General features: G+C 41.9%; 2 protein-coding genes across 2 annotated transcripts; both read left to right on the top strand.

Annotated features, from left to right (window-relative positions):
- Nucleotides 1-2,771: 2,771 nt before the first annotated feature.
- LOC308303158 (myeloid-associated differentiation marker-like protein 2) lies at nucleotides 2,772-4,065 on the top strand (the record flags this gene model as incomplete). Its single annotated transcript, XM_080747481.1, has 2 exons — nucleotides 2,772-3,230; nucleotides 3,625-4,065. 2 exons carry the CDS (start codon nucleotides 2,772-2,774, stop codon nucleotides 4,063-4,065), a joined length of 900 nt encoding a protein of 299 aa, XP_080603607.1.
- An 11,859-nt stretch (nucleotides 4,066-15,924) lies between these two features.
- Nucleotides 15,925-23,525, top strand: LOC308303528 (putative protein MSS51 homolog, mitochondrial). Its single transcript, XM_080747914.1, has 5 exons — nucleotides 15,925-16,013; nucleotides 17,194-17,318; nucleotides 18,450-19,013; nucleotides 20,641-20,740; nucleotides 23,230-23,525. Exons 1-5 carry the CDS (start codon nucleotides 15,928-15,930, stop codon nucleotides 23,429-23,431), a joined length of 1,077 nt encoding a protein of 358 aa, XP_080604040.1. The 5' UTR covers nucleotides 15,925-15,927; the 3' UTR covers nucleotides 23,432-23,525.
- The last annotated feature ends 956 nt before the right edge of the window (nucleotides 23,526-24,481 follow it).

Raw genomic sequence — 24,481 nt, 5'->3', positions numbered from 1 at the left:
TAGACTAAAACTAAAACTTTTCAAGCTCTGAGAGTTACAGACATGTTATGGCCATTCAGGGCCCTTTATGTGTTTCTGGTAATGTTATTGTATTTTTGTCAAAGATGTCCACCACAAGCCAGCATGACAGTGACCTGTGGTTCCACAGCACCGTTTGAAGTGTAAGAGAAAAACATTTGCCCTTGCTACACCGTGGCTATAAAGCAATCAGGAGCACCCTTAGTCTTGTTTAAAATGTCTACTTGCTAGCCTTTGGGGCAAGTTATTGTCCTTTTATGTAATTGTTGTCTATCCATTGTCATTGTCTTCTCCCCATTTGGACGCATGTATTTATCTATATTTCTTCAATACTGAAGTTGTGCAACACTTTATTTCTTTTTTTCTTATAATACTGTATGAATAAACTTTGTCTTGGCCCTACTTTGACTGGAAAGACAATTATATGAAGGTAATTTACTGTAAACACAGCATTTGACAGATGTAGGCGCTAAAAGTAAACAATGGTTCATAGCAATGAACTTTGGGACATTTGGCTACTCAAGAATCAAAGACGGTCTTAGGTCTAGTAGTCCAACCTCATACAGGCACAAGAAACAAAATGGCAAATGGTGCATTTAATGTACCGGTATATAGCGCCTTTATCCAAGGCGCTTTACAGAGATTGTGCATTACATTCACCCGCATTCACACATGCACACCAATAGTGGAGGAAACCATGCAATGCACCAACCTGCTCATTGAGAACAATTAGCGGTTCAGTGTCTTGCAGCGCGGCACAGAGTGCCGTGAGCTTGTATATCTGCTATTTTTTAATAGTTAAAGCATAAAATAATGATACACAATAATGTGTACCCATTCAGGCCTGAACTCAAATCTGTGTCACTTTAGATTTGAACCACGTTAACCATTATTTTATGCTTTAGCTATAAAAAAAAAATGCAGATAGACCTATACAGTACAAGCTCACGCAAGCTTGTCTTTGAATATTTTGACCCGATTCTATAATTGTCTTCTAAATCCTTCTTCTAAATCAGTGGTTCTCAAAGATTTTCTCATCAAGAACCCCCAAAATTATATGTATTTGACCGTGGACCCAATCTCAAAATATGTTGTTCCAGGGACCCCCCAGAAGCAAATAGTGTTACTGTACCTTGTATACTGTTTGAATAATCTTTTGCTCTCAATTTAGTCACTTGTACGCATGACCCCGCCCACTGAATATGAACCCAAAGTTGTCCTTTAACTTTATTTGCCCATGATAGCTCTAATTGCGACCGTCAGGGAGCAGTTTACTATGAAAACCTCCACCGGCCGTCGGTCGGTCGGTCGGTCGGTCGGTCGGTCGGTCGGTCACACGTCACACGTCACACCTTTGCCCTGCTCATATCTCCGCATCAGTATATAGGGCTTGTTTGTTTATTGTATGACATCACGCCACATCATCAGCTGTGGACTCTGTGATGTCATCGTATCGCATCAGTATATAGGGCTTGTTTGTTTATTGTATGACATCATGCCACATCATCAGCTGTGGACTCTGTGATGTCATCGTATCTCCATATATGGCCATCTCCGTATATGGAGATATAAGTCGTCCATGCCCAAGTATGGGCTGGTGAGGTCAGACTTTGTGTGATGCGTAGGTTATCTCCATATATGGAGATTCAACATTCCAGGCAATGCTCTCTTCCCTGGTGAGAATTGCCCCTTTATATAGGGCTTGTTTGTGTATTGTATGACATCACGCCACATCATCAGCTGTGGACTCTGTGATGTCATCGTATCTCCATATATGGCCATCTCCGTATATGGAGATATAAGTCGTCCATGCCCAAGTATGGGCTGGTGAGGTCAGACTTTGTGTGATGCGTAGGTTATCTCCATATATGGAGATTCAACATTCCAGGTGTAACTATGGCTACCCGTATGACGTGAGAGGTGGAGGTTGTGATATTTGTGGAGATAAGCGACCAACGGTCGCTTATCTCCCGATTAGGGAGTCTTACTGGTTTTATAACTTGTCCTGTGTCAATTAATATTGTATATCATGTTTTTGCTTTGTTGTTTGCCGATTTTTATATTGTCTTAGCTACAGTATGTAAAGGACTTTGTCATTTTGTTTGGAAACGGGCCATTAAAAAGAAATTCATTATCCTCATAATGGATGTTGAAATAGTGGCCACTATAAGGCAGCTAAAGCAGATGTCCAAGATATAGACTCAATTTTAACTTTACATTACATTCTTTCAGTTGTACCATATAGCAAACAAAGACCAAGGGTGTTCTCTCACTCATTAGTTGAGTCAAACTCTGTTGATGGAAGATCCAGTTACTTAACATTTTAGTTTGAATGACATTCTTAATTTTTGACTTGGCGGCCGATATACCGTATGTTCAATTTCTCACAAGGCAAAATTTTAATATTCTACCAAACTTAGATCTGGATCTTTTTCAGTCTTCATTGGTCTTGTTGCTTCTCTCAGTCAATTGGTGAATTTGTATATGACAACCGACTGGAGGAGATATCTGCTGGCTCGCTTCTCGTGCACAGTGTGTGACCGTTGCTCATACGTTGTCAAGTGAATAGACCATTGTTTTGTTTTTTTGGTTTCGTTTTTCACCCAAACAGACAGGCACTTGTGACACTTAATTCACTTGGCGCAGAAGGGAGATCGAGGCAGTAAGAGAGCAGATATAGACCCTGAAGGCTCACCAGAGAGCTTCGACAACAGGTGAGGGGAGCACCGACTTAAACTTTAAAAAAAAAGACGATGGGATCATGTCTGGACACTATCAAGCGGACTCTGTCTCAGGCCGTGTGCACCCCGGCCTCTCTGACATCTGGCCGAGGCATCCTGCACATGCTTCAGATCATCTTCGGCGTGGTCATATTCGTCCTGAGCGCCCTCCGGTTCACGAGCAGCTTCAGCTACTGGATCTACGCCATGTTCACCTGGGCCTTCTGTCCCGCCGCGACCCTCGTCATTACCGTCGCCGAGCTGCTCGGGCTCGACGTCCCGCTCAACATGTTTTGCGTGGACTGGCCGGACTTCACCACCGGCATGGCCATGACCTCGAGCCTCATGACCTTGTCCGCCGCCGTCGTCTACGCCAACTTCTACCTCTGCGTCTCGTGCTTCTACGCCTGGCTGGAGACCGCATTTGCTTTCCTGTGCGGCGCGGCCTACCTCGCCGAGGTGCTGTGGGACAAGCTCCTGGAGAAGAAGAAGGTGTCGTAGATTAGAGTTTATCATGATTGATTATGTGTGACGTTATAGAGTAGATCATGTGTTCATTGATTATATTAATATCTAGGTATTTATGATGGTACTAATACCTGAAGGTTAGGGTAGAGAGGCCTTCAGTGGGCCTCAGTAACTATTGTTTTGGTAAAGCCTATCTTGTTATGGTACAGCTCGTTCCAGAGGCATTGAAGCCACACAGTATAACTCTAGTGTCTGACCATTCTTCTTGGCAGAACTCTTTTACCACTGCCCAGAGTGTTAATTGTACTTCTGTCCATGATATCATGTTATATAAACTTGACCACACCACCACCTAACATCATTGTCTTGTCTCCTCTGTTTCTCATGATTATTGACTGATCTGAATTCCACCACAAAGGGGAGCTATCTGGCGGCTTTGCCTGGATTCTGGAAGGTCATGGAGGCCTTCGTTAGCTGTATAATTGCCATATCACTGACTGGATACCACGGGATGCCAGGTCTGATCGCGTGCATCGTGGCGTACGCCATCCCTTTCCTCGTCATCCTGGCGATCATTGTCGTCAACGTCCTCAAGAAAGCGAGGAACCGCTTGCCCTTCAATCAGGACCGCGCTGTGTTTGTATTCCTGATCATCTCCGTAGTTCTGTATGTTTTCACGGCTATCGCGTGGCCTATTTTCACCTTCCGGGGCAATCCTCGCCCCGACGAGTGTCCACCAAGCTGCTGTATCTGGGCCATTGAGTTTGTGGTCGCGTTCATGACCTTTGCCAACCTTATTCTCTTCGGAGTGGATCTTGTTTTTACCCTATTTGGAATATGTGGCTTTCAACGCGGATAAATGTCACCTGAGCATTCTTTGTTATTAAATATCTGCGGAATCACATTGGCACGTGTGGACATTTACCTGACATCGCAACAAAATAATGTCATTATAATGTGGGCATTGCGTGACTCTCTCTACTACAATGACTTTACTGACCTTCTCAGCAGTCACTCCACAACAATGTTGGACATTGAGGCCAGCCAGTGAGTGTCTGTTGTTCCACAGTCGTGTACAGGGACGTGCTGGCCATCGGGAAAAGCGGGACAACTCCCGAACGGCCGGTTCATTCCCGGCCGGTCCAGGCCGGCCATTAGGAAAAATAATTAAATAAAATGTCAGCCTTCGTTCCATTTTGGGGGCTGGGCGGCCAACAAAGTAAATCATCACTGTCGAGCAGAAACCTTGTATCTACAAGTTTCAAATGTGTAAATTTTTTCGCAAAGCAAAGCCCTGCTTCATCATACAAGGCTGTCGCACACAAGTAGTGAAAACAGCAGATCTACAAGCACACAACGCCTCGCAGTGCGAGGCGTTGTGTGCTTGTAGATTGGCTGTTTTCACTAGTTTAAATCATTTTTAAAATGGTTTTGGACATACAAGGTTTCCACCCGACAATGACGAAATATAACTCATGTAAATGGCCCACTGGCTTGTCACTTGTCATTATCTCTCTCTATAGCGCGCAATGAGGGCCTCTCCAACTCTTTTTCCCGGGCTGAATCAGGGGCCCAGCACGTCCCTGGTCGTGTATAAAGTTACAGTGGTGGAAAGTAACTTTATTTACAAGTTTGTAGATTTTCATCATTATTACAAAGCCTGCATTAACCACTTCGACCCTCTCATGGCGATGCATTGTGAGCGTGTAGATCTGCTATTTTCAAAATATGTTTTCACATTTGAAATGACATGAAATAGGACATTCTGCATAATAAGTACTTTTACTTTTGGTACTTTAAGTACATTTTGATACCAATACTTTTGTAATCTTACTCAAGCACTCACTTTTTTGTTTTACTCAAATTGGGGCCTGCTGCGGATAAAGGAGCACCAGGAGCACCTTTTCCACTAATGTACTCGCTTGCCTTTGAGACAATTTATTATTGTCCTTTATGTTATGTTATCTTCAATCTATTGTCATCGCTTTCTCACCATTCTTAATGCATATATTCATTCATATATAGTATTTCTTTGTTATTTAAATTGAACAACACTTTGGCCATTTGAAATGAGCTTTGTTAATAAACTTTGACTTGACTTAATTTGATTCGACTCACCACATTTCCCTTATGTCAGTTATATCTAACATATAATTTTCCGAATGTCTGTCTGTCTGTCTGTCTGAGTGTCTGTCTGTCTGAAACCGCGTTTCTCATCAGTGGCTGGAGCAATTGATCTGAAATCGCATCACCATCAGCATATGAACACACCTGACATAACTGTGAAGCCCGTTTGTCACTTTCACAAATCGTATGCTGTATAATTGCATTTTTATGGTGTATCTATATCTATTTAGCCTACAGTACCTTTTGTCACCACACATGTTAAGGGAGGGGCGCTGTTGTTCAGGCCATGCACAATCACACACAAACCCACACACACACACACACACACACACACATGGGGGGGGGGGAGTTCTGGCCCTGTTACATATGTTGTCCAAAATCATGCAGATCGGTACACAGTATCTCTGTAGCCGTTAAATGGAAAGGGTATTTCTTACATTGATGCTCCTACATATTAGCATGCAAGCACCAGTTAAAGTTACTTTCCATCCCTCATATACTGTGTGCACAGTGCACATCCCATAATCCACACACTGCACATCATTTCGGAGCTCATATCTTTGAACGGGTAAGGGCTAGTAAGGATAATTCATTGTAAACACAGCATTTGCCATAGATTTAGGTGCTAAACAATGGAAGGTAGTAATGAACTATCTCTCATATCACAGAGAGATCTGTGATGCATTAAGCACCACCAGGATGATAATGAATAAGCAAAACACTACCTCCAACACACATGCCTAAAAAAGTGGGTATGTGTGCACGTGTGCGTGCGTGTGCTAATGTGTTTGCGCATGCATGGATTGGTAGAGGGTAAAGTACTACAGTTACTCGTTAGGTTCAATGTACAAGTGCCATTCACTAAAATGTGTATGTAAGGTGGGGCACAGGGGCAGTTAATTCAAATCTAGACAAAATAATGCAACTGAATTCCTGGACACTGAGGCAGCTAATGCAAATGTCCAAGATACTCTCGTTTGTAAAACTGTAGAAAGAAAAGATAACGCAGCCTTGGCTTAAAACACACAAAAGGAGAGGTGCTTGGAGTAGAGAGGGTTTGTCCCAGATAGTCCAGGCGTTTCGGGCAGTATTTTGATGTAATCGTGCACTTTATGAAAGAAGCATGACATTTGGCACACAGTTAGCACATGCCATATGGAACATTTTTGGCTATTGGGGCATCGCAGATTTGTCTTGGGAAACTTGTGGGAGCCATTTAAAGTTGGGCTCTCATAGACTTTACTATAGAGTGAAATAATACAAAAACTACATATGCTTTAAGTAGCATGTAAGGGGTCAAACTAGGTGTTTTTGGGGATTCTGAATCCAATGCAAACATTTGTTTTGCAGGAAAAACATTCCTTGGGCTAACTATGGTTTAGTGATGAGTCATCAATTTTTAAAGTTTTGTGGCGGCCGTTTCTCGGAAAGGAATGTTTTTCGTGCAAAACAAATGTTTGTATTGGTTTCAGAATCCCGAATAACAACTAGTTTGACCCCTCACATGCTACTTAAAGCATATTTATTTTTTGTATTATTTTACTCTAGTAAAGTCTATGAGAGCAACTTTGATTGGCTCCCACACGTTTCCCAAGACAAATCTGCGATGCCCCTATAGCCAAAAATGTTCCATATGGCATGTTCTAACTGTGTGCCAAATTTTGTGCTTCTTTCATAAAGTGCAAGATTTTTGCCTGAAACGCTCGGACTAAGAAGAAACAGTAGTCTAGAGGCACTGTTGACAAACTAAAGCTCCACTATGTCTAGTCTGACAAGCCTTTATTCTTTTAGTTGTACCATATCGTCGCAGACAAAGAGCACGAGTGTTCTTTCGCTGGTTCAGTCACACTGACAGTGCTGATGGAAGATGCAGTTAATTTACTTTTTTTTTTGTATGAATTACTTTCTTAATTAGTTCCGACTTGGACAACCTATTGTAAAATCACTTTACTTTATTTGTTGTTGTTCTTGGAAGGGGCAGTATATAATATATGAATATTATAACTTAAAATGGTCACAGGTCTGTTTTTTCATGAGCTAAGAGCCTTATAAGATATTGTATCTTATTTCAGGAAGGTATATTGTTACAGCTTAAAGGAGTAGTTCACCCCCAAAATGACCTTTTTTCCTATTGATTAGTCACGCCATGGAGAGTAGAGTTCAATAATATTTTTTAGTTTTTGTCACATTCCTAAGACAAAAATTTGATTCGAGTAAATTTACCCCCATTGATTCCGGAAACGGGTCCCCATCCGGAACGAATGGGGGTAAATCTGGTCTGCTATTTTTCAATAGTTAAAGCACAAACACGAACATTCATGGGGGGGGGGGGGGGGGGGGGCGCAGTGAATCCTTGTACCCAGGGGGGCCCAGAATTTGGTGCGACGGCCCCTGCCAACGTGCATACACAGTGCAACTTCATTTCATGCCCTTGGATGTGGCAGAACTCCAGATGTCTTCGCCCTCTCTCTGCGCCAGCAGAGTGCCGTCATCTCTCAAGTAAAGACGGCACATGTTGGGTACGTCTTTCCTGGAGTTGGTGTGCCACCAGGGACGTGCTGGGCCCCTGATTCAGCCCGGGAAAAAGAGTTGGAGAGGCCCTCATTGCGCGCTATAGAGAGAGATCTCTCTCTATAGCGCTGCTGCTACAGTACTTTGCCATTGCGAGGTGTTGTGTGCTTGTATGTAAAAATGAAAATAAATGATCTTCTTTTGGGTGGTTCCTGTCTCAGTGGACACTTAAGTCTTTTGGCTTTTGTAATAGCCTATACCAGGGGTCTTCAACGTTTTCAGGCCAAGGACCCCTTAGTTGAGAGAGAGAGAGATGAAGCAGGGACCCCCACAACCTGTTAATAGATACCATAGTTTCAACTTTTGACAGCACAATCATCAGTGTATTTTGGATTCATGTCAATTCGTGTTTTCAGATATTTAACCACTTGAACCTTCAATACTTAATAAACTTGACCTTTCACTACTTAGTCTGCTCCTTTTCCTCTCTACACCAAACCTCTTTGCCGAAAATAGCTGATCTACAAGCTCACAACGCCTTGCAGCGCGAGGCGTTGTGAGCTTGTAGAAAAAAGTGGGAAAAAAGTTTCTACACTCTAAAAACAAAAACTAGGCTCTACTCAATTTTATTGGTGAAACATTTTTACACTCAAAAATATTGAGTAAATATTACTGTTATGAAATCAGGTAGATGATACTCAATTAATTTGAGTAAAAGTAACCAAAACTTTTACGTACTTATTAACAACTAAAATTGAGTACAATGACCTAAAGAAATTGAGTAGATATAATTAAATTATTCAGTCAATGCCACAAAAGACTACAAGTAAATACATTGAAATATTAAGTAGATCTAATTGAATATTAGAGTATGATTTAACAAAACAAATATGTCACATTTACTCTATTCATTTACTTTTATTGATTTAATTCATATAGTACCATTTACCCCTTTCATTTACTTTACCTTTTACTCCAGGAGTACATGATGTCAAATGAATACACATGAAATAATTATGCAGATAATTATGTTTTTAATCAACTAATTTTGACCAGTGTAACACCACATCAAGTATGAACATTCAACATACTTTAGTATGTAAATGACATGCAACAATGCCTGCAAAAACAATATGTTTAAAGATAATGATCAGGAAAGGGGTATCCCTGACACTTTTAAAATGTTCTGTTTACTAAAGAGCAGTGTGTGTTCACAATACTGTATATAAGTACCTCTAATTGAACTGTGCATACTGTAAGTAAGCAGTCTGTCAAACATTATGCACCATAAGAACAATGAGCCCATCAAATGAACAGTAAGTCATAACCACAAAATACATTAAAGAAGACAGTCAGAGGCCATTTGGCACGAAAGAAAATCACAACTTGGAATATGAAATAATAAATAAGCATTTACAGTAGCTCAACATTTAAACATATTGACTATGCACACGTGTAATGTCTCTATGCTAAACTGACCTGTTTGCATTATGACTCGAATGCACCAGAAACAAACACTTTACATTAACTAATTACTATCAGCAACAAATACCATTGCAAAAATGCTGTTTTGACAATAAATCCACTTTCAGTACCCACTTTCTGAGAGCATCTTGCTGAACAGTAGTCGGCAAGCAGACATTTTTTCAGTCTCTGAACTTTGGCTGAAAGGTGTCCAGGATCCAACTCAACTAGTACTTTTTGGAACATCTCAAGACCATATCTGAGGTTCTTGGGGTATCTCAGATTAAAGGCATAGAACAGTCCCAACAGATAGCAGCAGACCCCCAAGATTGTTGAGGGCAGTGATGCCCTTAATCACAATACCTACATCAGTAGGTTCATTCATTGAGTCCTCTTGGTTCTGCAGCAGGTAGATCTTCATCTTCATCATCACCTCCTCTGTCAACTTCTCTTCTACTCTGACAGGTGCACCAGCAGCTTCCTTCCTGCACACATTGTGAAGATAATTGTTTAGAGCTCACTTTCAGGCTAAATGTTACAAGACACACAGACACACATTGAGCAATCCTAGCTGTCTCCACACATGCAGCCCTGGGCATAATCTTGAATCAGTTGGACCAGACATGCAACGGATGCAACAGCCATTCAGCCAATGTCACAACCTCATTCTCTGGACATCACTATGCTGTTCCTTTGCATGTGATGGTCTCATCCACGATGACATTAAAAAACATTTATTTTACTAACTTGAAAGTCCTTGATCTTGACACTATCTTCTTCCAGATGGTCGATGAGACATCGGATGATGACCTCTCGTGTTCGTTGATTGGGGATTCCTCTCTGCAGAATAGAAAAATAATTATTTGAACAATAAAGAAAAAGTATGACTGCACTTTCATAACTAACATAAACTTTGGCAATACAATTGTTTCCACAACCCAGTTTTAGCAACGGAAGCTGGGAGACTGTCCTTAGTAGCTATTAAGACATACATTTAGAAATGAATAATCAGGAGAGAGAGTTGCAGGGGATAAAGATGAGTTTAGCATAAATTAATATAGTAATTATTGTCATTAGCCAGGTGAAATATAATTAAAGCAGTTAGAGTAAATGAAAGTTTCATACCTGAAGTACAATACTCATTTGTGCCCAAACTGCCCTTCTTGGACTGGAACATGGACAGTAGTTTGGGGGTATAGAAGTCCAACATTGCCATACATTTTGGCTCAAGATTCAGTGTGGTGATCATCCTGAACTTTGCACTAACCTGGAAGACAGAGATGAGGGGAAGAGAGTAAAAAAGAAGACATGTAGATAATAATGTAGGCCTATACCTGTGCATTTTATCTTCATTGTACACACCATTGTATGCAGCTGTGCATAGCTTGTAATAAATGCAAAAAGTCACAATGACTAGAGGGCTTGCACATTCCCCTCACTGTAACCTTATAGCTGCAAACCTTTGTAAAGAACATAAGTTATACCCAATACATTTGTGTAGCCTATATGCACAAAGATACAGTAAATCTACTTACCAATATTTGCAAACACTCTCCAGGTTTCTTGTTGAAGAAGATGTGTGCTGCTGCTGTTTGTTGACAGAATGTTCCAGTAGAACTTTCCCATGAACCCTTGTGTACAATTTTGAATCTTAGTCATATCTACTCAATTGTTTAAGTTGTTGTGAGAGATGAAAGATTATTAAGTTGGAATGAATAATAATTAAGGGTCTTTTTAAATTGATCCATATAAGTACTCCATACTCAAATATTATGAAGGAAAATTACCAAAACAAATTGAGTATAATTCATGAATAAAATCAGTTGGTCAAATACTAATTTATTCTCATGAAATTAACTCAAATAATATATGTACATCTAACTCAAAAAGAACAGTTGGATTTTTACTCATTTTGTTTGGTGTGACCTACTCAAACAATCACATACATGATATTCAGTGATTTTATTGAGTAAATATAACCTTTTCTAATAGTGCTATTTACTCGGTCACAGAATTCTTTCTTGGAGGACCCTCTGTAGTAACTCTGAGGACCCCCTAGGGGTCCCGGACCCCCTGTTGAAGACCCCTGGCCTATACACTAAGCCTAATTCATTGTAGGACTTTGTAGGGTTTTTGTCATTGACATTTTTGGCACAGGTGTGAGTGACACATCAATCAAGTGCTGACACCCTGGCCTGAACCTTCATGCTATCACATTCACCAATTGTGTCACCAACAGCAAGTGTGAACTGATATGAATAACAAGGCGCAAGTTTGCCACCTTGCCCACCCACATACAGGGCTGGATTATCCATTGGGACGGTGGGGCCAATGGCAGGGGCCCTTGGGGGAACTTGGCCGCGTGGTCATCGACGATTTACTCAAAAATGTTATTATTTTGATTGTGTTATATTTTATGCTAATCAGATATCAATTGTGTAGACCCCTCCTTGCAACCTTCAGGAAGAAGTTACTATCCAAACCTCGACCAGCGGTCCGTCAGTCTGTCAGTCAGTCTGTCACACGTCACACTTTTGCCCTGCTCATATCTCCGCAACGGTTGCCCCGATCCATGCCAAATTTTGCACACACACTCCTTGCCTGCCAAACCACAACCTCCACCCAATCAATTCTCACACAACCCTCTTCTAGCGCCACCATGAGGCAGATTCTTGCAAAACACATTTTTGGACGCTGCTCCTACAAATTTAGCCTAGGCCAGGGGTCTTCAACGTTTTCAGGCCAAGGACCCCTTAGTTGAGAGAGAGATAAAAAATGGACCCCCACAACCTGTTCATAAATTCCATATAGTTTCATTGTTTGACAGCACAATCATCAGTGTATTTTGGATTCATGTCAATTTGTGTTTTCAGATATTTAACCACTGGAACCATCAATACTTAATAAACTTTACCTTTTACTCTGTACTTAGTTGAAAATAGCCAATCTACAAGCTCGCAACGCCTCGCAGCAGAGCTTGTAGATCGGCTATTTTTGGCTACAGTTCTCAGAATATGGACACCAGGGGTCAAGTTGTTAATATAAAAAGGACTGGAAGATTTGGAGGACCCCCTGTAGTAACTCTGAGGACCCCCTAGGGGTCCCGGACCCCCTGTCGAAGACCCCTGCCTAGGCTATTAGGACAGGGCCTTCCTCACCTCTTGCAAGCCCAGAAGGCTCTGGAGTTGTCAGATGGTTCTGGAAGAGTGAGAACAGGTGCTATATATGGCAGCCCCCAACGCGCGTCTGTCCGACGCTCACAAGCCACTGCAAGAAGAGAGAACCAACAGCGTGGGACTGGGACTGCTCTACACAATCTCCCACGATGGAATCTAAGAGGTAGGCCTGCATAATGCGAATTAAAGCGTCACAATATGTACTAAGCCTACTTATTTCTAATCGGTGCGTGTGCGTCTTATTTATTTTCATTTCAAGACCGAACTTAGCACTACAGAAAAGTTTCACCAGCCCTGTTGGGTACAGAATATAGAGGCCGCATTCAAAGTCATTTAGGAATAGAAAGAAAGTACGTGCCAGTTGAAATGGCAAGCTGGCCGTTTAAAATACCTTAAACTAGCCTGTTGTGTCTTTGTTTATAACCTCCCTAGAATGCATGCCATGAATTCCATTCATCTTGTGGTTATGCCTTATTGTTTCTCACTTAAATATAGACTTAACCTTCCCTTCAAGTGACATTAATTACATTATAGGCCTATAGGGCATAGGCCCATTTAATTTCTCTGAACGACTAAAACTATGACGAAAAATGTGTGTCGACTGCGTTTTTTTCACTGACGAAAACTAAATAAAAACTAAGCTGTGATGACTAAAACTATAAGACTAAATATAATGACAATTGCGTCAACAAAATAAAAACTAGACTAAAACGTTAGGGAGGGACTAGTGGAGGAGAAAGTCATTTTATGTTCGGTTGCTCTCAGGTGTTGCTTGCTGAAAATAGCAGATCTACAAGCTCACAATGCGTCGCAGCGCGCTATTTTCAGCACGCAACCAAGTGTAAAATCAGTCATTACGATGCCATCAAGGCCTGCCAAAATACATTTTAGTTGACTAAATCAACTGTAGATTTAGTCAACTAAAATCTCATGATATTTAGTCGACTAAAATTTGACTAAAACTACAACTTTTCAGTATTAATTGTGACTAAAACTAAATGAGATTTTATTCAAAAGACTATGACTAAAACTAAATCAAAATTTGCTGTCAAAAACAACACTGGCTACTACTAGAACCATGTGAACCATGCACATTCCATTCATCATGCAATTCTTGGGCACCAATTCCACCCCTCCCCCCCCCCCCCCCCCCCCCCCCCCTTTCCTCATAAGGCAGAACAGAGAACACGTGGCCCACTCTAAGAATAGACTTGCATGAGAAGCTATAGACAAGTGGTTCTCAACGTGTGGGCCAGGGGCTGGCCATGGGGATATAAGTGGGCCCCCAAATAATTGGCAATGATAACAGAATGGTTCAGGCCAGGGTGTCAGCACTTGATCTATGTGTCACACCTGTCACCTGTGCCAAAAATGTCAACGACAAAAAACCCAGTCCTACAATTAGGCTAATGAATTAGGCTTAGTGTAGGCTATTACAAAAACCAAAAGACATGAGTGTCCACTGAGACAGGAACCACCCAAAAGAAGATTATTTATTTACATTTTTACAATAAAAAAAGAAAGTATGTTAAATAATGGCATTGTATTTCTTTCTTTAAAACCTTAAAAAGTGAGTTTTCATTTTGATTGCGACCGTAGGTCGCATTTACTACCAAAACCTCCACGGGCTGTCTGTAAGTGAGTGAGTGAGTCAGTGAGTCAGTGAGTCCGTCACACTTTTGCCCTGCTCATATCTCCACAACCGTTGCCCCCATCCATGCCAAATTTTGCACACACACTCCTTGACTGCCAAACTACAACCTCCAAGGACCCCCGGAGCCCCAGGGACCCCCAGGTCCCTGGGGGACCCCCAGATTTAAAAAATGACCAAATGTGCTCACACGTCACACGTCACACTTTTTCCCTGCTTATATCTCCGCACCCGTTGACCCGATCCATGCCAGATTTTACACACACACACTCCTTGCCTGCCAAACTACAACCTCCAAGGACCCACGGTCTGGTGGGACCCCCAGATGTAAAAAATGACCAAATGTGCAAAAATGACCAAATGACCACCCCAACGGGGCTGCTCACGGGGAATTCCCGGGGACCACCGACTCCTGGTGCTCCAGAACGGATGCAAAAGTGGTGGCGCCCCCAGTGGAGGACCCCCTGCCACTGCAGCGCACATAAAATGCCGTAACTCGGGCTAGGAGCGTCCGGGAGAGCCGGGGCCGGTACCTATTCGTCCGCCAAGGCAACGCGGAGACCCCACCCCTCATTTCTCACATGGCCCTATTCTAGCGCCACCTTCAGGCCGATTTTTAAAACACATTTTTGGACACTGCTCCTACAGTTTTTGCCCTAAAACCACGAATATCACTACACAGCATGTCTACACTCATGTCATCAACATGGATCAGGAAGATTTGGGAAAAACAAATTTTTGCCCTATTTGTGGAGATAAGCCACCTACGGTCGCTTATCTCCCGATTAGGGAGTCTTACTGGTACTGAACAGGATGCATATATAGGGGTGTAACGATATAGTAACTGCATCGAAAAATCGATTTTAATTTGCAATGATCTACTATATCGTTTGCAAAAGCAAAATATCGTACCGTTTTGACTTTGTATCGTATCGTTTTATAATGCAGTAATCGGTATCGAATCGTTTTGCAATGCAAATAATTGATTGTATGGAAACTAAGTATTTGTGCCTTGTATTTGGCAATTTTAAGAGGGATAATGAAAAAGAGGGGTCTAATTACTTTTCCATTCCATATGGCTACTCTTGGTCTATCGTTAAAGGAGTAGTTCACCCCCAAAATGACTTTTGCCATGGAGACTAGAGTTAAAGTATATATTTTTTTAAATTTTGATAACAATAAATTTACCCCCATTCGTTCCGGATGGGGACCCGTTTCGAAACGGGTCCCCGTCCGGAATCAATGGGGGTAAATTTACTCGAATCAAATTTTTGTCTTAGGAATGTGACAAATCTAAAAAATATTATTGAACTCTACTCTCCATGGCATGAGTAATCAATAGAAAAAAAGTCATTTTGGGGGTGAACTACTCCTTTAAATGTATGTAATCTCTGTGTTCATGTCAAGGTGGGTTTGTCCATACCGTATGTGTTGAAATATAATGTCCAAGTATTTGCTAGATAATCACAGCGTTTATCCAGCTTGAATCTATTGATTCAAGCTGGATCAAAATTGATCATTATAAATTATAAATGATTATAATAAACATTATCTGAAAATGCATGCGGCCCGACCAACTGATACACCGATGATCACGTTTTCAAAACATCCACTTGTAGCCCATCAAATATGTCTACATACTATGTCTCTACATATAAGTGCAGTAGTGGTCTAAAAAAAAGCATATTCAGATTAGTATTCATCCATTCTCTGCTTCTCTCTCAGTGGAGCTGTACCGGAGGCTAAAGGCAAAGCCATGGGCTTCCGGTCTCCGAAAGAGATGTTCGAAAAGATGGAAGAATCCTTCAAGTTCTGCGCAAGCTGTGAGAAGCGACCGAAACAGCTTTCACAGTCGCAGACCCTCAAGCGTTGCACCAGGTGAAAAGGAGCGCTCGCACAGCGAAAAAATAAATAAATATAGCTTTTTTTGTGTCATTTAACATGTGCCAGTCAGTGGTGGAAAGTAACTAAGTACATGTACTCAGGTAATGTACTCGGGCCCCTGATTCAGCCTGGGAAAAAGAGTTGTAGAGGCCCTCATTGCGCGCTATAGAGAGAGATCTCTCTCTATAGCGCTGCTGCTACTCAAAGATTTGCCATTTCAGATCATGACAAGTGACAAGCCAGTGGGCCAATTACATGAGTTATATTTGGTAATTGTCGGGTGGAAACCTTGTATGTCCAAAACCATTTAAAAAAGGATTTAAACTAGTGAAAACAGCCGATCTACAAGCACACAACGCCTCGCACCGCGAGGCGTTGTGTGCTTGTAGATCTGCTGTTTTCACTACTTTTGTGCAACGGCCTTGTATGATGAAGCAGGGCTTTGCTTTGCGAAAAAATGTATACATTTGAAACTTGGAGATACAAAGTTTCTGCCCGACAGTGACAATTCACTTTGTTGGCCACCCAGCCCCCACAATGGAACGAGGGCCGACATTTTATTTTTTTCCTAATGGCCGGCCTATTTTCAAAAAATTGTATACTTATGTCTATACTTGTATTTTCACCAAGTATATTTTGAATTCCGGACTTTTACTTGTAACAGAGTGTTTCTAATGTTGCAGGGGTGCCATACCCTGGGCCCAGGGGGGAAAATAAAAGTTACTTTTAAATATAAATCCATGAATGTTATTATGTTGTTAAAATAACTACAAATGCAAAATTTAACAAAATGGTCACTTTATCAAGGTATTATTATAATTATATTCTCCACACTTTTATTCTCCCCATCTTGACACAATGATATATTCCCAGGTTCCGCAGGTCAGCTGCACAGGTGCAATGCATTATTGTTAATTGTGTCACGTTTACTATTTTATGCCAAGTTTAGCTGCACTTGAACAAACGGAAAAAATAGAATGTACTTCTTGAAATAAATGTATCATGCTTGTTGCTAAGGTATGGCAACATGACTGGTGTCTTGCACGCACGCAAAGGCGCGCGTGCAAGACACCAGTCATGTTGCCATACCTTAGCTTTTTCTGAACTGACGCCACTGCAGTCATCTCACTTTTGGGTGTTCTTTCTTTGCTCCTGTGGCCCTCTGGTTGCACAGATGTCTGAATGTTTACTACTGCAGCAAGGAGTGCCAGAAGGCCGACTGGACCCAGCACAAGAGGTTCTGCTCGCAGCTGCGTCTCGTGGCCATTGACAGAGTCGTGGAATGGCTTCTGTACAAAGGTAAAGCGCCACGAGTGAACTGACAATGTGCTCACGCGTTACAACGTGCCGTAAACCACCCGTTTCCCCCACAAAAATCTTAAGTCTTAAAACAAACGTTTACTGTTGGACTTAGATTTATTGTTGTTTTAAAACAGGGGTCTTCAACAGGGGGACCCTAGGGGGTCCTCAGAGTTACTACAGGGGGTCCTTCAAATCTTTTTTGTGATAGAAACTTTTATTTTTCTGAGAACTTTAGCCAAAAATAGCAGATCTACAAGCTCACAACGCCTCGCGCTGCGAGGCGTTGTGAGCTTGTAGATCGGCTATTTTCGGCTAAGAGGTTTGGTGTAGAGGGGAAAAAAGAGCAGACTAAATACAGAGTGAAAGGCCAAGTTTATTAGGTATTGACGGTTCAAGTGGTTAGATATCTGAAAACTATGAATCTATGAAAAGGTTGTGGGGGTCCCTGCTTAATCTCTATCTCAACTAAGGGGTCCTTGGCCTGAAAACGTTGAAGACCCTGTTTTAAAATGAAAATTTTGTCTAAAACTGAAAGAAAGGAAAGAAGGAAGGGACAGGAAAGAATGAATACTGGTGGTGGTGACTAACAGATGTATTTCTATTCTTGCATATGCCTCAGTGAATCACAGATTTTTGACAATCCAGCCCTCATCATCACACTGATGAAGGCTGGTTAGCCGGCACGTCTGTTTGAGGCATAATTATGGACGAATCTGACTACAACCCTCTTCCTTTTTTATCGTCAAACAGTTTATTGCATCAATGCGGCAGACGCGGTCAGAGCACGGTGGTAAACAGAAAACAAACAAACACTGGTGACTAACTGAAACGTTGTTTCTCCCTGCCGCGACATCAGGAGATTCAAGATTCAAGATTAATTCATTTGGTCCCGAAGGAAATTTGTCTTGGACATGCAGGCTGCTACATAACATACAACAGGACAAGACAGACAGAAAGAAAGTAAATTACAACGAATAGTGCACAACACACAGTGCTGGCATACAGGTCAAGTGCATACATTACATTACATTACACTAGAGTCATCACACCTTACTAACGGCCTGAGTTTAGCAGAGTAATGAATGAGTATTTGTATCTGTTCAGATGTCTTTTCTTGTTTTTAACTAGGAGATCTGCCATTCGCCACCGACAAATGGTCCAAGCCTCAGTCCGAGGTCAAGGGCTGGGACGACTGGCTCGCCATGCAGGGAGACCTGACTCCGCGCCTCGGCACCATCCTGTCCGGCGCCAACATGAAAGACTTGTGGACCAACGCTGGCAAGTCCAGGCCGGAGGAGGACGACCTGAAGCAGTCGCTGTGGAGAGTCTCCAGCGAGTTCCTCTCCAGGCCAATGACCATAGCCTGGGCGATGAGACTGTTCGGCCTCGACCCTATGAAGGAAGCCCTGACAATTCACCTGGTGGGTGCGGGCCAGAGTGAGACTCTGGGAGCCAAACTGACGGACTACGACGAACTGAACCGTATGTTCCCGGGACACAAGGGTCTGGTGGTGGTGATGATAGGGCCGGAGATTGTGCAAGGCCCCGTCGTGAGGCCTCCGCTTCACGCCACCGGGCCCAAGCAGAGCGTCTACATCAGCGCCTACAAGGGCCTCTACCACGACTTCTGGGAAGAGGTGGTCGAGAAGGAGCAGGCAGCCAGGCCAGATCTGGTCGTTGGATTTCACCCTGGTAAAAAAAATAATAATAATAATATATATATATATATATATATATATATATCGTCGTTGTAGGGTGGAAACCTTGTATGTCCAAAGCCGTTTGTTTTGTATTTATCATTTTAAAAATGATTTAAACTAGTGGAAACAGCCGATCTACAAGCACACAACGCCTCGCACTGCGAGGCGTTGTGTGCTTGTAGATCTGCTGTTTTCACTACTTTTGTGCAACGGCCTTGTATTGTGAAGCAGGGCTTTACTTTGCAGGAAAAAAATTACAAATTTGAAACTTGGAGGTACGAGGTTTCTGCCCGACAACGACAATATATTGAATGTATAACTTCCAAAAGCAGTGATCCGAATTGTGCCAAAATTGTCTTTTGTGTCTATGACAGGGGTTTTCAAAGTGGGTGACGGGGCACCCTGGGGTGCCGCGACAGCAGTGTGGGTGCCGTGAGATAATTTATTTGGACACTTGAAATAATATTTTGTATCATTTTGAAGTACAAAGTTATTTTCAGTCAGTTCCAACCAAAATAGCTATGATCTCAACGTTTTCCTCGCAACATAATCACTCAAATATCGTCACTGTCGGGCAGAAACCTTGTTTCAAATGTGTATGTCTTTTGGTAAAGCAAAGCCCTGCTTCATCATACAGGACTATCGCACAAAACAAGTGAAAACAGCCGATCTACAAGCACACACCTCGCGATGCGAGGCGTTGTGTGCTTGTAGATCGGCTGTTTTCACTAGTTTAGTACATTTTATAGATGATAAATACAAAACGAACGGTTTTGGACATTCAAGGTTTCCACCCGACAACGACGATATGCTATACATATATGAGGTGCTGGGAGTGAAAATTACAATGTAGGGGTGCCTCGGATTAAAAACATATTTATGGGGTGCCCTGAGACAAAAAAGTTTGGGAACCGCTTGTCTATGAAATATAATAACAAACTTACAGTACTTTTTTTTTTACGTTTCTAACCAACATACTTGCAATGAGTCAAAACAGTTGATCGCGAGGCGCTGTGTGCTTGTAGATCTGCTGTTTTCACTACTTTAGTACATTTTATAGATGATAAATACAAAACGAACGGTTTTGGACACACAAGGTTTCCACCCGACAACGACGATATGCTATAAATATAAGGTGCTGGGAGTGAAAATTACAATGTAGGGGTGCCTCGGATTAAAAAAAATATTTATGGGGTGCCCTGAGACAAAAAAGTTTGGGAACCGCTGGTCTATGAAATATAATAACAAACTTAAGGTGGTTGCACACTGCACTGCGTGTTTTCGTTGCGTTTTGGAAATCCAAAAGCCAGGGAGAGAGAGAGGAAAGAGAGAGAGAGAGCAAGGGACTCAGTGCAACAGCTGCGAAAATCGGAAAAAATCAACCCTGGTCCGGAAAATAAATACGAAACGGGCGGCAGTGTGCAAACGTGATTGACATAACGTGAGGTTGATTTTTTTATTCACGCACTCCGAAATTCACTCCGATATTCGGCCCGAAAAACGCAGCAGTGTGCAAAGACCTTTACAGTATTTTTTTTACGTTTCTAACCAACATACTTGCAATGAGTCAAAACAGTTGATTTTTTCCCCCCTTCATTTTGAATCTTTTTGTTGCCCAGGGTTTGATGCTAGTCAGGAGGCAGGTCTGGAGGAAGGTTGGCTTCCAACTCTGCTGCTCCTCAGGGACTATGACATCCCCTGTCTCTTCACCACGCTCAGGTAATTGATGCATAGCATTTTGGAACAAATGGTTGTATGTAAATGGATTGTAATCTCATCACCAGCTCTGATAGTTTAATATTTAGGCCTAGAATTATTGAATGCTTTAACCAGTGAAAAATAGCAGATGTACAAGCTCACAGCGCGCCACCGAGTGCCGCGCTGCGAGCTTAGATCTGCTATTTTTGGAAAAAGTCGTGAAAATGTGTGCAAAAGGTTTGAGAACCACTGACATAGTAGTCTCTCAAGAACAGACTAACTGAGCTCCATTTAAGTGAAAAGGACCTTTTCTTTGACCATGGCTAAGCCAGATTGCTGACATAGAAACATAGGTTTTTCAAAAAACCTTAGAAGGATTCAAAAGAATTGGGTCACAATTCTAATTTTCATGATTTTTCAAAAATAGCAGATCTACAAGCTCGCAGCGCGGCACTCGGTGTCGCGCTGTGAGCTTGTATATCTGCTATTTTTCAATAGTTAAAGCATAACATAATGATACACAATATAGTGTAACCGTTCTGACAGCTAAAGATAAGACACAGTACGATCTTCCCTTCTGCTCAGGTAATTGTGGGCTCGCCGAAGGCGAGAACACTCTGTTATCCTCGTTATTTATAGAGTGAGTTCCGCCGCATATTTCCACCGCAGACACGTTGGCATTTTCCGCCGCAGACCGTAGAGAGGCAGAGCCACAAGCCAATGAGGTGGCATGATTGTATTTGAGTTCCGTCGCAGACAGTATAAAGGCAGCTAGGGCCCTTAGCCAATGAGGTGTTATTGAGGTGTGGAAAATCTGGGAGTGGTGTTAGCTGGGGTATTGGTTGAGCTTCAAATGACAATTAACACGTCACCTTTGGGGGGAAATATATAATTAGTTCTGCCGTATATTTTTGCCACACATTCCTAATATGAAACTCCCAGAATCAATAGAAACAATAGAAAAAATTGTGAACAACTGTTCCTTCCCAGGCAAACATGACAAGGAAACTATAGCACAACCAGCAACATACATTACAGTATTTCATTAATTATAAACAATGTTATTTTCTATATTCAACAAAGCAACAACAACCACTCACTTATATACACATATTTTTTATTTATTTAACTTTTTTTTCAACATAAAAGAATAACAACAATTTATTTAATTACGATTTTTTATTTTTATTTTATTTCTTTTTAAAACATTTTTTTTTACAAGCGAGCCCACACTGTTTTGTAGGAACAGTATCTCTAGTTGCTGCATAGCATTTTGGAACAAATGGTTATATGTAAATGGATTATAATCTCATCACCACTTATTAAACAGTTACAGAGATACTGTATAAGTCACAGTGTCCAGAAAAGCATAGTACCCTTGACTTTTAACATAGGATGATGTCTTAAAGGCCCACTGACATGCCCCGAAATTATAATAGTATGATACAGTAGGTCACGTGGTCTCTCTGAAAACGGTCTGAAACAGTCTGAAACTCATGTCACAGTGTAATCTGCCCCTCGCCCCCCAACAACAGCTGACCAGTACAGTAAGTAGTCCAGACAATTAATTTGATTGGCTTAGAATTGCGCATTCCCACAATGACATCATAAAAATATTAACTCATATTTTAAGATGACTTTTTAAAGTGACAGTACCCCTTTAGGTGACAGTACCCCTTTAAATACACTACATAGGCAGATATTATTTAATGTCAATTTTATATCCTAACAATAGCAATAGCGCCTTGGAAGGCCGGACTGAAGCGCCAAAACCTCCCGCTCACCAACCCAACTCCCTTAGAGGAGCGAGTTATGCCTGGGTCTTTTTTTTTGGCCCCTACACTAATGCTTTGTCTGACATACTGCGGTATCCGCATGTGGCTAAGGGCTGGCGGCAGGGACGTGCTGGCCATTGGGAAAAGCGGGACAACTCCCGAACGGCCGGTTCATTCCCGGCCGGTCCAGGCTGGCCATTAGGAGAAAATTAAAAAATAAAATGTCGGCCTTCGTTCCATTTTGGGGGCTGGGCGGCCAATAAAGTAAATCGTCACTGTCGGGCAGAAACCTTGTATCTCCAAGTTTCAAATTTATACATTTTTCCGCAAAGTAAAGCCCTGCTTCATCATATAAGGCCGTTGCACAAAAGTAGTGAAAACAGCAGATCTACAAGCACACAATGCCTCGCGGTGCGAGGCGTTGTGTGCTTGTAGTTCGGCTGTTTTCACTAGTTTAAATCATTTTTAAAATGATAAATACAAAACAAACGGTTTTGGACATACAAGGTTTCCACCCGACAACGACGAAATATAACTTGTGTACAGTAATTGGCCCACTGGCTTGTCACTTGTCATGATCTGAAATGGCAACTCTTTGAGTAGCAGCAGCGCTATAGAGAGAGATCTCTCTCTCTCTATAGCACGCAATGAGGGCCTCTCCAACTCTTTTTCCCGGGCTGAATCAGGGGCCCAGCACGTCCCTGGCTGACGGTCACCTTCCTGTTCCCTTTACAGCGACTCGGAGATGACCTATTCCCTGCTGATCCTGAAGGAGTTGGAGATCGACCATAAAGGAAGTGGAGCCAACCCCTTTGCCTCGCTGAAACCAGAGGTGGTGGGGATGTGTCCCAACAAGCCGGCCGTCTACTCCAACTCCCACTACTTCACCTTCCACGGGTTACTGGAGAACGCCGAGGAGTTAGAGGAGGAACACTGAACAAATGAATGAGTTCTGTACACATGCAGGGACGTGCTGGCCATTGGGAAAAGCGGGACAACTCCCGAACGTCCGGTTCATTCCCGGCCGGTCCAGGCCGGCCGTTAGGAAGAAAATATAAAAATAAAATGTCTACCTTTGTTCCATTTTTTGGCGGCTGGGCGGCCAACAAAGTAAATCGTCACTGTCGGGCAGAAACCTTGTATCTCCAAGTTTCAAATTTGTAAATTTTTTCGCAAAGCAAAGCCCTGCTTCATCATACAAGGCTGTCGCACACAAGTAGTGAAAACAGCAGATCTACAAGCACACAACGCCTTGCAGTGCGAGGCGTTGTAAAAACCATTTTTAAAATGGTTTTGGACATACAAGGTTTCCACCCGACAATGACGAAATATAACTCATGTAAATGGCCCACTGGCTTGTCACTTGTCATTATCTCTCTCTATAGCGCGCAATGAGGGCCTCTTCAACTCTTTTTCCCGGGCTGAATCAGGGGCCCAGCACGTCCCTGGTCGTGTATAAAGTTACAGTGGTGGAAAGTAACTTTATTTACAAGTTTGTAGATTTTCATCATTATTACAAAGCCTGCATTAACCACTTCGACCCTCTCATGGCGATGCATTGTGAGCGTGTAGATCTGCTATTTTCAAAATATGTTCTCACCTTTGAAATGACATGAAATAGGACATTCTGCATGCATAATAAGTACTTTTACTTTTGGTACTTTAAGTACATTTTGATACCAATACTTTTGTAATCTTACTCAAGCACTCACCTTTTTGTTTTACTCAAATTGGGGCCTGCTGTGGCTAAAGGAGCACCAGGAGCACCTTTTCCACTAATGTACTCGCTTGCCTTTGAGACAATTTATTATTGTCCTTTATGTTATGTTATCTTCAATCTATTGTCATTGCTTTCTCACCATTCTTAATGCATATATTCATTCATATATATTATTTCTTTATTATTTAAATTGAACAACACTTTGGCCATTTGAAATGAGCTTTGTTAATAAACTTTGACTTGACTTAATTTTATTCGACTCACCAC

Source organism: Nannobrachium achirus (assembly GCF_963921795.1).
Source record: "Nannobrachium achirus genome assembly, chromosome: 18".
Lineage (NCBI taxonomy): Eukaryota > Metazoa > Chordata > Actinopteri > Myctophiformes > Myctophidae > Nannobrachium > Nannobrachium achirus.
Note: the sequence above shows the minus strand (reverse complement) of the source record. Positions and strands in the feature narration are given on the sequence as shown.

Coding starts and splice junctions, on each gene's coding strand:
- LOC308303528 (XM_080747914.1), top strand. CDS start 15,928: ATGGAAGAATCCTTCAAGTTCTGCGCAAGCTGTGAGAAGCGACCGAAA. Junction 16,014..17,193: donor ACCCTCAAGCGTTGCACCAG/GTGAAAAGGAGC, acceptor CTGGTTGCACAG/ATGTCTGAATGTTTACTACT. Junction 19,014..20,640: donor GGTCGTTGGATTTCACCCTG/GTAAAAAAAATA, acceptor TTTGTTGCCCAG/GGTTTGATGCTAGTCAGGAG.